At 40.5% G+C, this 13,973-nt stretch overlaps 1 protein-coding gene across 4 annotated transcripts in view; it reads right to left on the bottom strand.

The window, feature by feature from the left end:
• The window catches only part of ERBB4 (erb-b2 receptor tyrosine kinase 4), a 577,667-nt gene that overhangs the window by 105,393 nt on the left and 458,301 nt on the right, over nt 1-13,973 (bottom strand). For all 4 annotated transcript variants that reach the window (XM_048309078.1, XM_048309080.1, XM_048309077.1 and 1 more), the window contains exons 18-19: nt 11,358-11,480; nt 9,836-9,934 (exon numbers count right to left, since the gene is read on the bottom strand). In XM_048309078.1, coding sequence (XP_048165035.1) covers nt 9,836-9,934; nt 11,358-11,480 — 222 coding nt within the window. The remainder of the gene's footprint in view (nt 1-9,835; nt 9,935-11,357; nt 11,481-13,973) is intronic.

Below are 13,973 nucleotides of genomic sequence, written 5' to 3'. Positions count from 1 at the left end.
TTTTGTGGTCTGGACTTTCACTCCCATATGTGCCCCTCACCTGATGAAGAGATTTGTCACAGAACAACCAGACACATCTCCTACCCCTGCTTAAAACCAGGCAGGACACAGCATTCAGATCCTCAGAAATGGCCTAGCTCTGGAAAATGGTTCTCTGCTGTCCACAACTTAATCACATGCACTAAATGTTTAATATTCCAATTTGGATTTGACAACATTCTTGCCTAATGAACGTAGTCTGAATTTTGAAACAACAAATGACTTCAAAGGAGGAATTCACCAGAGTTCATTTAGAAAATGTTAAAATCAGGTGCTTCAATCACTACATATTTCAAAAATCATCTTCTGGCTGAGGAATTCACTGGAATATATCTCCCACTGAAAACCTTCAGCAAAAACTTCCTTTTAGTTTCAGCAAGTTAATAAATGTTTTACCAAGAAATATTTGTTCAAGATTTTTCCAAGAAAACAATTCCACCAAGGAAACTCATTTTCTTTCCTCAGTCCAAATACCATTTTTTCCAAACACTTTGGTCATTAAAATAGCTTTTCAGAGTGACTTGTGTTTTTAGCTGGTGCCTCTAGCTATGGATCTAAACCAACAAGACTTCATTTAAAAAAACCCAAACAATTTGCTTGGCTTCAGAAAACAAGAAGCTAAATTCTGCTTCTATGCATACAAATCGTCCCACTGAACTCCTTCAAAGGGCACTGCCCAGCCAGCAAAAGCATCCTTGACATTGGAGAATGTTTCCAAATGGATTCAGCCCAGGGGCTGCCTATCCACTGACATGGCTCAGTTAATCAAAGCCCTGGGAACTGCCCACAGCCAGTCCCTGTCCCACATTCCCCTACTTCTCTGAGGTCTTACATTTCCATCAGATAAACTGTTCTTTGTACCTGAGCTGTTTCCTACCTTTACACTGCTCCATGCAGTGCATGGAATTTAGTCAAATTCAGAATTTACCTCTGCAAGTTCATCAAGGAGAGCCTTTGAAGCTGCAATTTGTCAGCATAGCTCAAAAATCTACATAACCATACTTCCTTAAACATTTCTGTGTCATTTGTCATGTAAAGCATGAAGATAAAAACAGGCCCTGGCGTATGAGAAACCTATGCAATTCTATTTCGAACAATGCATATTTGCCTCTGTAATTAAAGGCCTGATATTCTATATGAAGCAGAAACCTTCAGGATACACTTGTCATCACCTTGCAAGTAACTAAGAGGGAAGAATACCTATTCTCTCTCCTGTTGCTAATACACAATTTGCTTTTTATATCAAATGCCATTCAGCATCTTTAAAACATCTGACCTGGGCAAAAGCTAATGAAAACAACATTTTAGGGACATTCTCAATGGCTAAGTAGATAAAACAGCTTTGTTTAAAAAAACCCTCATATAGTATTTGCTTGTCTACATAGACATCCTAAGGAAATTTAAAACCCCAAGATAATTAAAAATCGATTTAAAAATTAAAGTAATTTGCTTAGAGGTCACGGCATCTGTGTTGCAATTCAGAGTTCCATCTATAAACTGCTATAGTAATAATAATTCCTCTCCCCTTTATCTGTTTTGTCTATCTTGATTGAATACCTTTCAGGGCAGGGACAATCTCACCACACTTTCAACAGGTCCAAGAGATGCTGTATATCACAACAAGAAGCAACACCAAAGTTAATATAGAAAATATCGCTCAGCAAAATCTCTTTATTTCTGGAGCTACAGCTTCAGTATTGAAGGACCAGGCACTTCAAACCAGCATCTGCTGCTCTGTGGACTGCCAGCCCCAGTGTGAACTCAAATCTATCTGCTTATCCCAGTTATTGCACTGGTATCTTAAAATCATTGGCAGAATATTACAAAGATTATCAGCAAGCCAGTCAGGAACCACCTTTCCCTGTCTTATTTCTTCCATCACAACTGTGTGACAAGCAGCAATAGGACCATCTGATTGTCAGTTGTATATAATAGGTAGAATATTAATGCAAACAGATGTTAATTATTTTTATAAATCTGTGACAGTTGCTGATGTATCAAAGGTATCTGCATCGGTGCTGAGGCACAGAAAACACTTAATTTTTGAGGGGTTATCTGCAACAAAGCACTGAGGGAGAAGTTCTGCAAACCACAGTATTTGGAGGTAAAATATATTTTGACAGTGATACTTCAAATTTGGCTCCTATAAGCCTGTGCTTCTTTACCCTTTACATTCCTATTAAAAATGGTCACAGCAGCATCATTTGTATGTATACATGGATTTTCTTTTTCCTCACTACAACACAAAAAGCCTTGTTCTCCCTTAACTTTAAGTTGACTTGGCACCTCATTAGATTCACTGTTAACCTCAAACCAGTGATGGCTTGTTTGGGATGCATTACAGTTAAGCCTGTGGAAACAGTACCTCTCTTTTATTAACAGGGGTCCCATAAAACCCTGCATTTTTTATCAGTTTGGCAACATTCTGGCATACACAGTACCCTTTAGGAACTTAAACATTAACATGTGCCTATTTTATATTGCTAATGGGAGCTGGAGGCACAGAGAAAGAATGCAATGCAATAGGATATTTCTTAACTACAGGTTTTCAGTTTTATTGATAAGGCAACACGTCACCCTGTTGTCAGTGCCAAACTCTGCTTTAAAACTGGATATCTGTGTCAGCTTCTTCTCATATCAAGCGTTATTAAAGAACCTTATTTAATTTAATAATTTTATCATTTTTTGTCACTTTGATTTCTGCACTTTGCATCTGAATGTCAGACAGACTGTGAGAAGAATTCCAGTATCCCCAATCACTGCTGTTTAAGGAAGATTTGCTCGTGTTTGTAATGATAAGCCTATGAGGTACAGCTTTCCACTCCAGCAGGATCTGTGCCTGCAGAGCTCCATTTCCCTACTGCCTTAAATACCACCAACTACTGGCTGTGCAGATGAAAAGACCCACACCTGCAGACACTATCCTCTTGGGATGAGTCCTCAAAATTCATGGCTTTACAGCATCCAACAGAAATTTTTACTGAAGTCTGTAAGCTTACTCTCCTAAAAGCCCACATCCAGATACAAGCACGTAAGTCCAGGGAAGAGAAGAAGCTGGAGGAGAGCTTTCTGATCCAGGTCCAGACTTAACCCATGGTAAAGGGTGGAAACGTATAGCACAATGCCAAGAAAGAGCCCCCCATGGTACTGAGTGCAACAGAAAACTCATCATGGAAATACAAATCCCACCAGCTCCTGATTAAGTCCCCTAATTAAACTATTGTGTACCACTTACGATACTCATAGCACCACTTCTCTGACTCTTTTTTGTTTTTAATATTCCCATCCTTTGCTTGTTCATTTTCTAGACACTTTTTCAAAAGACCTCTCTCCTACTGTGTCCTGATAAAACAGTGGCAACTCCGGGATGCTGACCTTCAGAACAATTACATATACAGCCAAGCAAACAACTCACTTCATGTTTCAGTAACCAAGCCCAAAGACTCACTCCAAGGAGACAAGTATCAACCCTGTTATTGGGGTACCTTATACATTGAAATAGAGAGTGTAATACAAGATCTCAGTTCAAAATATTTCCTTTATACATACACACTTAACAGCCAAAAGTAATTATTGAATTTGATTAGAATAGTTAATACTTTCAATTAATCCACAGCTATATTTCCAAGTGAATAAATGAACACTCTCACCTGATCTTCTGCCCATGCACAGATTTACCCAACCTTACGCGGGGTTTCTGAGTCATAAAGCATTGCAAACCTGAAATAAGGAGTTCTGCAATTGCCACAACAAAAACATCTGAATGTACTTCCTAACTCATTTAGGAGTAACTTGTAATGTCAGCCCCTCACTAAAGCACGGGATTCTTTCTTAAATCTGTGGCAGACTTCTTGGAAGGATTACTCCAGAGGTGAGGTCCTGGCCCTGCTGAATTCACTGGTCAATTCACAGCTCCCATGGATTTCAATAGGGCTCAGACTTCCCCCATCACCAGTAGTAGGCAAACTCACTTTTCCTCACTGCATTTTCCAGTTAGAGTGTTATGCCAGAAGAATTGTTTCCAAGCTGCCTGGCTTGTCTGTCTGCGCTTGTATCTCATCCTTTCTGTGTGTGTACTTTCACCACACAGCCACATGCTCCTGCATATGGAAAATTAACCCCCCCGCACATACACACCATCTTACCCTCACAGACTATGGAGAGGAAAATTACTGAAGCAAACATTTAAAGCAAAATTATTGCTTGAGATGGAAATAACAGAAATATAGCCTTGAAACAGTTAATCTTCAGATGACTAAAAGCAGTTAACCTTCAGCAGAGATCAGATTTCCAGCTTCTGCAGAGGCTGAGCACTCTCGGGGCCTGTGCATGGTATGCAGTGTTCCCAAGGACAGCCTGATTTCCGGCATCTCTGGACAAGGTGGAAATTGTAATTGCAGTCACAGTGAGCTTCTGTGCCTGGGACTGATAGGCAGACAGGTCCCCCTGCTAAGTGCGTCTGCTTACACTTACAGTGTGCACGAGTGGGAGGGAGGGGGAGGCTGCACAAAAGGAAGTCTACAATCAGAGTTAGGTCACCCCTTGCCCCCCACCTCCCGCAACTTGACATGATGGAGTGAAAACCTGTTTGAACTGCAGCTGGAGCACAGAGCCAGGCAGTGGTTACAGACCCCTTATGCCTGCTGGAAAGGAGGATGTGTACAGAAATGACAGCAAAAAAGGAAAAGGAAAAATATCTCACTGCTGCCATAAAGGATTTAATTTGATCCTAAACCCGCCCTTTCAAGGTTCAGGATTACCTCTGTTGTATTTCCCAAGCAGCCAGGCAGTCAGTGGAATGACTGTGGAGTGTCTGGATCCAACTACTGTTAGTAGCAATGTCTTGTCAGACTTTCAGAAGCATCTACATGGTATGTTGAAGACCTGGTCAAACACTGGGCTGGGTATGAGCATGACGTGTACAAGGAATTAAAAATACTAAAAAATATTTCTCCAGTCACCTACATAGTCACATAAGACAGGATCTTACAAGGAAACAAATCTCAAATGCACCTGTGTCAGCTGAGAAATTTTGTATCACAGACTGTGTCCACAGCCTCAAGGGCTCTGTGAATGCCACCATGGGCCAAGCAAAGAACCAAAAGCTTCAGCCTAGAACCTTCCTATGTCTCAAGCCAATAGCAGAAACCAAGAAAAGGTAAGTGTTCTCTCACCTTCTTCACCTGACTAGCTAGCTAGCTGTTATCTCCAGTGTACTTCCCATCTAGACACACTTGAGGAATCCAGGCCTATCCATATCTCTGTGGGGTTTCAGCTGAACAGGAGAAAGAATTCTCTAGTCATTTACATGATGGTTTTTGTCTTCAACTCTCTGAACTGAAGATAAGTTTGATATTGATATCCTCAAGCTGAGGGCTTGTCTTTACTGTAAGACAGGCTTACAATTTAGAAAAAGCTGTTTCTGCAGCACATCTGAGTGATTTATTCATTTAGTTCATTAGGCCAGACATAAATAAAAGATGTGGGTGTCGGTCCCCTACATGCAGCTTTAATTTGCTTGCTACATGTCTGGTGGAGGTCACTGTCACTTACCACCTCTGCACTTGGCGTGACAAATGTCCTCCCACGCTCTAAGCGCTGCCACTGCAGACAGCAGCAACTGCAGTGAGCACAGACCAAGCCAGGAAGCCCCTAGATCTTAATTATAAAACCATAAAAGAAACCAACTGCCTCTGAAGCTCTCTTACCAGGAAACAAATGAGAATGGGAAATTTATTTCCAACCATAAATCCCAAAGCCTTCAGTTTAATTTTTCCCAAGTTAACTTTCTCACCTAGCTAAGCAGTGCTGCCTTCTATTATTAGCTTCTGGCCCAATATCAGCTGACCACCATCAGTCAAACTGTCTTCATCTCAATGAGCTCAGGGACTCCCAAGGAACTCTGTGTATGCTGACTTGTGCTTGCAGCCTCTAATTATATTCTAAGAGATAATGGAGCATTTAAACTCAGAGAGGATAGATTAAACTTTTAAGTGGATCAAAATCCTGGACACAACCACAGCTCATAGGATTACTTCCTGGAAACATCAAGCTTAGAGGAAAGGCCCTCATCAACTGCCTGTTTCCCCATGACAAGTTTTTTAAGTACATGTTTTCAGCCTCAAAGGCTGTTTGCTATGCTCTCCAACTGCAGCATTTCTTTAGAATTTATTACACTGTCAGTTGAGTATCTGGGTTGATGTTAAATCATCTGACCAGGCCAATGGCTACTTGACTTATCAGACAATCATAACAGTTAAATAAATTGAGGCTGAGGAGGTGAAATTGTTTTCCAAAGTGAAATTGTTAGTCCTTGTTCTACTTTCAAGTAGCCTCTTAGCTGCACATTTGCCTTTTTTCCTCACTACAAGTTTCTCTTCCCTCCATAAAACTCAGGACCTTCACATATTCTGTTACCAGCCTTCGGGTGAGGAGCAGGATAGAGCTCCCTCTTGATGCCCCTGTGTCTTGCTGGTGACTCCCTCCCAGACACACTTTCAGGCAGAGCAGTAGCAAGAGAACTTGCACTCTGAATTCAAACTCCAGCCCCCTTTTGGGGACAAGGAAGTGTCCAGCCAGAATAGAAACTATGCCCTGCGACTTAAGCACATAACCATGCTGAGGGGGAAATCCTTTAGACTCTGTAATTATCCCAGACACAATATACACCCACAAATATGTGGGGAAGTAGGGTAAACCTACATTTTACAAAACAGTAACAGCAACCTGTGTGTGGTGAAAATAATTCCAAAGAAGGCCTCCTGTGCAGTCTGGTTCTGCCCTGGTCCAGGTTACTTTGCAGACTCCAGCTTGTATTGCTGTAGCAGATGCAGACCTACTGCAGTGTTAAAAACTAGGGAGGAACACAGGGAGCAAAGGGAAAGGGCTACCTGGGAATGGGTGGAGAAAGCCTGAAAAACAGACTGTGCTGTAGCTCCCTCAAGAAAAATCCCAAATAAGGGCTGTGCTTTTGGGTGATGGCCAATTCATCATCCCCTGATGGGAGGTGCTTGGCCAGAGCAGGCAGGGCTGACATCAGGCATTATATCATTATAGTCATTACTGCTCCATTAGCAGGGCTTCAGGCTGCTGAAATGACAGCCCAGGAGCCAAATTGCTGTTCTTTACTCCTTCAGCATAACGTTTAGCAGAATTTCAGGAGCCCATAGAGCACTTTTAGACTCACATTCTGCCAACATCAGAAGTTTTAACCAGATCTATGGGCAGTGCCACTAACATCTACACCAGCTATTTCCGTGGACACTGAAGGGTCCCAAGTACTCCCTCTGCACACTAACTGCTGTTTACCAAAGGGTTTCCATTTCCCAGAGCCTTTCTAAAAGGAATGCTAACTTTTACTTACAAGTACAAGGACATTCCCAATCCAGGTAGAAGTAATTGCTGACAAAATCACACCTGTACTTGACAAGGACAAAAAGCAAAAGCCAAGGGTGTGACTAATATAATGACACCTTCCCACTAACCTCCTCTTTCCATTCACTACCATGTCAGACCCTTATTTAAGAAAGAATTAACCCCACCATGTTCACAGTGACATTTAGCCACCTATCTACCTTTAAAAAATGCTTTTTACCAACAATCATTATTCATAACACTCTTTTTACTGAAGTACAATTGATGCATTTTGCTTTCAGACATACATTTGAATGTTCCTCATAAAATAAGATCAGTAAACAGTATCCAGTTTTACCAGGATAGCTATACTGACTGAAATCTTGGAATGAGAATGAGTAAAACTTTTTTTTACTCTAACTTACACTTCAGTGAAAGATATTTAGGTTATCTCCTCATAATAAAAATTTTGGCCTAAATTTTTTAAACGTCAAAAACTATGTCTTTTTTGGGACAGGGAGGACTAGTCACATTAAAATCATAGTGCTTAGTTCATTCTCTCTAAATTTCAGGAACTAAACAACTAGTTTAGGAGGTAAGGATGACAAGAACCTCTGTATAATTGGATGAGCAATTATTTCACAAGAATGAAATTTAATCATCTTTATCAATGCAGTACAGAAAAGGATTACAGATCATTGCATATACATCAAAAGCAGCACTGACAGAAAACATATTATTTCTCCTTATTGCCACTTGTAGCAACTAATGATGAAATCTAATTCTTTTTTATTCTGATTAAAAACAACCTAGAGGTTATTTTTAACCTCAAGAACTAAAACCAACTTTAACTCTTCTCTCACCTTGCTACCACAGGGTCAGAGACTCATAAGAAACGGTTAATTTAAAGAGAAACCTTTCCTAGTGTAACTGCACAGTCAAAATCTCCAGAGCTCCCAAAAGCCCTTCTTCATTTCCGAGCCAATTATCAGATGGTCTGATGCAAACACTGGGGGAAGTATGGTCCAGTGAACTAAACTGACCCAAGCTGAACTGTGAAACGTCAGACAAGCAACTCTGCCTTTTACAGGCACCTTATGTTTTCTTTGCTTCAAGGTTAGTCAGTACTAGAGGAGGTGATATTACTACTATTTCTCTATCAGATCAGGCGTCAGATCCTGAGCTGGTACAAATTGCTCAGTTCCACTGACTTTCACATAGAGATAACAATACCCTCACCTTTAGGCTGGAATCTGTATCACTGACTGACCACTGACATCCAGTTCACTGGATCCCACCTCTCCTCTTTGGGCAGCTCTGTTATTAGCAAGACTCTTTGTCCATTAAGCAAAAATATCTAATACTTGTTATTGCTTTAGTACAATTAATTCCTTTTAGACAGGGCGAAAACTGCCTTTTTATTTATTATTTGTGCAAAATGATTACTGAACGCAATAGAACCACAGAATGATAGAATCATCAAGGTTGGAAATGATCTAACCAACATAAATGTGCAGTGCTCTGTAAAAAGCACAGGAAATCCCTTCCTCTACACAGCCTTCCTTCAACTGCCTAAGAACTCACACATGAAACAGCTGTCTGGAACAGATAAATCCATAACTGCACATTTCTGTTCATTTCTAGATGGAAGAATAGACTATATAATGGGAGTATCTTCTCCTTGTGGCTTACAGTCTCAATGTGAACAAATGAGGCCTATACACTGAACAGATCTGCAAGACTTAAAAGTCCTATGTAATTTTCAAGTTCACAAAGAGGGACTTACAAAATGAATGCAAATTTCTATGACTTGTCAAAAAATTGTCACTGAATAAGATATAGAGATTCATGGTGTCAGTGAGCCTTGATCTTGACACAGAGCTGAAAACTGAGTGCAAAGCCTCTATGATCACAGAACATTCATGGAAATTACCATCTTGACCTCTTATCCATGGTGTTTCAGATTAGTAAAGCAAAAGGGCTTTTAAATCCAGCATATTTTAATTTTCACCCTCTCCTGTTGCTTTGCCGTTGCTGCCAGCTCCCAGACTCTTGAACACCGAAGTGGGGGAGAGCTGAGCTGAATTTCTGTTCCTGTGAGTTCTGCACCAGTACAGACCTGCATGCATGGTAAGATGCTCCCCTGAAACTCCTCCTCTCTCTTCCATGGCTTTTCTGCCACAGAAAGATAGAATATCTGGCCCATGAGACAGAGGAGTTTTAGTCTGATACTGACAGAAAAACAATTTATAAGAAAACTCCAAGTATCTTGGGGCATATGCAGTGGAAAACCCAGGCCAGCCAGGCGCTGTGTACAAGCCTCCTTCTGCTATTTAAATATAAGGAAAGAAAACTGGCAGGAATTTGTCTTTACAGCCTCTGAGGGCTACAGAAAGACACTGCCCCTGCCAAAACCCAAAGACATTGCTTGTGTCTTACTCACATCCATAAACTCCACGTTGGCTTTCGGACCAGTGGTCTCATTAAGGATCTTAATGGCCACAGGAATCTTGACTGTTTCTCCCTCAGGGACCCAGATCCCCTAGAAAAAGAAAAAAAGGTGACAGAAGACTAATAAGATAATCATAAAAACTTGATTCAGAGTTACAGTTCTTTTTGACACATTCTGTCATGTTATGCAGATCAGCTAAGAGACTCAGAACTGGGAATACACAAAGTTACAAAATAATAAAAATCCGATAAAACTACTTACATCAAAAGTAAACTCTGATGTAAAATGAAACATTTTCTATCAGTGAACACCCTTGATTTTCTTGTGCACAACAGGGTTTCTAAACAGCAGTGGCAGCATGGCCATGATGCACTTTTTCTACTGACTCAGACAAAATTCTGATACCGATTGGGACATAATTAAACAAAAATCTGGATTTTCTGTCTAGATTCTAATGCTCAAATTTGAAGCTATCAGTAAACTCTCAAAACTGATTATCACCAGATCATAACATCATGAAGGAACAGAACACCCTAAGAATAATATATTTAGAGTGAAACATTTAGGGGCTGTTTGTCTAATTATGTAATACCTGAGAATCAAAAACTTAGGTGGCTAAAAAGGAAATTTTAAATTAAAATTTACAAACTGTGTGTGTCTTGGGCTATTTTTCCATCCTTCTTGACTATTGCTGTGTTCTTGTCAACCTCATGGCATCCATCTCCATCACTTTATTATCATCTAAGTATATTCAAACTGGTTATTCATAAATCTATTCCCATACCTTGTAGCTATGGTGACCTGGTCTCTGCTTCCTTCCTTTCCTCCCTTATTTGTGGACAGATTCAGGTGCTCTGACCTACCAGCTTGATTTGGCAGGTTTGGGCTGCTCCCAAAGGGTTGGGGAATTGGTTTGACTTGCCCACTAAGCCCTACTTCATGCCTCTGAGATCTGGACATGACCAACAGATCTTAAAAAATAAATACTTCTTTAACAGAAGTACTTTTTCCATTGTGGGTTCCACTCTCACATCCCAGTTGTTAAAGGGTGCCCTGACATAACCCATCTTTTCTATTTCAATGGAAGAAACAAGAAGTGTTACAGTTTAGGTAATGGCATTGTTTTACTAGGTATTGTTGCTATTACAAGACCCACGTGACACTTGTGAAATGAAAGACAAAATTTATCCAGCTTTCCAAAAGTGTCCTGCTCTCATGTAAGAAAGGAAGGGCAAACCTTGGTGCTGCACTTTGCCAGCAGGACAGTCCAGCCTGTGTAGCCCTCTTGCACTTAAAAATGACTGGGGCTGACATGTCTTTGCTCACCAAGAAATAACATTTGCATGTCACCATTTGATCCTGAGGATGTGTTCCCTGCACACAATTCCAGTATCCTTTCTCTCCCAGGGCTCAGGAACCCACCCATGGGACAGGCTGCTCTGCTGCAATGCAGAACTTGACTGCTGCAAAGTTAAAAAGAGGGGACTCACAGCTGCATAGGGAAGATTCTCACCTTGTACACAGTTCCAAAGGCTCCAGAGCCAAGGACTTTGACTCGCTTCAGCTCTGTTTCCTTGAGGATGCGGAGCTGTGCTTGGTTGGGCGCCGTGCCGCTCGGAGTCAAGGGTTCCACTAGCTGCGAAGGAAAGCCCAACAGTCTCAAACACTGCTAAACATGAAGACCCATCAGAAGTTTATACTGAGAGCAACCAACCCAAGTAAATACTGAAACAAGACAGTGGTGGGGATCTACTGACCACTGCCCAGCCAATTCTTGGAGGGATTTTTCATCTTCAAAAGCAAACAAGCAACACCACGAAACCAAGAGACCTGATAAAGCAAGTCCTCATTAAAACACGCAATAATTTCCACCAGAAACTGTGTGATGGAATTATGAGCTGGAAATTGAATTGGTGTCAGGGTAACACATCCAAGGACTTTTGATAATGGAGGCAGTATAAATATTTTCTACATGACAGAAATACAGCATTTATTATCAGTGTACCACATCCTATTTTTGCCCATTTTAGTGTCTTTTAAGTTGACCATATTTCTTTTTAATGGCCTGGACTAAATGGCTCATCATATTCTTATGCTGTTTTGAGGAAGGGACAATTTTTCTGAACTTCTGTTTTACCACACAGGAGGACAGCTTTAGGGAGAAAACACCTTAGAGCAGACTACTAATTTATAACAGCCACTAATTTACTGCAATTAAACAATTTGCTCAAGATGTCCCAAGAAACTTTGTAAATGAGCCACAATGGCACATTCAGTTAAAAATGCTCTTAGATCTCATACTATCTCTGCCAGAAAAAAATGCTTCTTTAAAAATAAATTAAAAATACTCAATACAACACATGAAAAACATTCTGTTCCTTTACAGGATGAGAAAAATAATTCAGGGCTCCTCCTACTCTAATTGGTTTGAAACCACTGCAGCATTTCAAAGCTGCCTGTTTACAAGGCTAAATGCACCATGCTCTGCAGTTTGAGAACTACTTCTATGGCTCTTTGAGAACCATGAACTACTTAATTAGTTGACCAGACTAATTAGTTTTGTTCAGGTAAAAATACCAGTATCTGGAAATTAATGGGGTAAGAAAACATAATAAAACCAAACAAGTTGGTTTATCCGAGAAATAATCTACAAGCTGCACTTATTTTAGAGGGATTTCTCTTTCCTCCTTCCCACTTTAGACGTCCAGTATTTATACCATGAAAGAAAGGTTTACTGTAAAAGAAAATTAGGCACACTGGCAGCACACTTCTGTATTTTCAGTTTGTGATGGATGAGAAGAGGTTCTGTGCCGCAGTCCACCAACAGAGGAATGGCAGGGAGAGGTGGAGACATGTTGTGGGGGTCTAAAACAAGGCTTGTAGAGTTTTATGGAGAATGATCTACAGAAAGAATAAGTCCTGTTACAGCCTCCAGCTAGAAAGAGAGACTTCAACTAAAGCTAATTGCTTGTGTGTTTATTTCAGGATGCTCCTGATTTAATCTTCAGTTTCTCAGCCAAGACAGCAGCTTCCCCACATGTTCAGTAGGAGGCCCTGGTCCCTCATGACTATTGCCAGCCACAGCTTTTATCTGACCCAATGAAAAATGAAATCTGGACTTCAAAGCCAATGCAATGAGAACCACCTGCTTTAAATAATTTATGCTTAAGTATGGGCTGATACAATGGCAAGATTTATTCATTTAAAGGCACGGCAAGATTTATTCATTTAAAGGCACTGAGTATTGTTAAGCTTTCTATACAGCTGAACAGTATTTAACAAGCAACACAAATTCTAGCCAAACATGAAGATACTTGTGCAAACAGACTGGGGATGCATAAATCATTTACTCCCAGGCTCTACAGAGGAGATGAGTGGGAGAAGAACTCTTGGAACAGAAGAGAAAACAGCACTCTTAATAATGCCTTATCAAAGAGTCACTAGCTAACAGCATTTCCAAGCTTTATTATCTTACAAAGGCACACCCTATTTTAAAAACACCATCATTTGCAAAGTGTCTCAAGTATAGGACTGAAGCGATGGCAGTAATCACTGCTGCAGTAGCTGATAGATATACATTTAATGTTATATTTAAATATACTTCCTAGACTGCCCTCTCCACTAATGACACTTCGAAGAGCAGGATGGAGTGGTCACAGCACTCTGCTACAGCTCTGTTATATGTTTTTGCCAGTAGAACTGGGAACTTCAATTGGTTAAGCTCTGTGAAGCTCGGCTTAATAAAATACATAATTATTATTACTGATCATTACTACAGGCTTTGACAAAATCTGGACTACAAAGGTACTGTAGGCACTGGAAACAACAGTAGGTTACTACCTCTGCATTTAAACATGAAGTTTGTTTCTTCAGAGCTTGCTGAAGGAACTTACTTCAGCCTTAGAAGTCAACCTAAATATGGCCAGAATGAAACCCTGTAATATTTAAGCATGAGAGCTGCTAAAGGTATTGATGACTTGGGATAGAAGTTCAGTGGAGAGCAGGATGGGAGTCCAGAAATCCAGTGGGACACGCCTTCCAGTGTTCATAGGGAATTTTTTCTGGTCTTCAGAAGCCATGAATCTGTACTTATGCAGAAAACCAGCATCTTGAAATAGCTTCATTCTTT

This window comes from Corvus hawaiiensis, chromosome 7 (genome assembly GCF_020740725.1).
Source record: "Corvus hawaiiensis isolate bCorHaw1 chromosome 7, bCorHaw1.pri.cur, whole genome shotgun sequence".
NCBI lineage: Eukaryota > Metazoa > Chordata > Aves > Passeriformes > Corvidae > Corvus > Corvus hawaiiensis.
The sequence above is the reverse complement of the archived record's forward strand: the minus strand, read 5'-3'. Positions and strand labels throughout refer to the sequence as shown.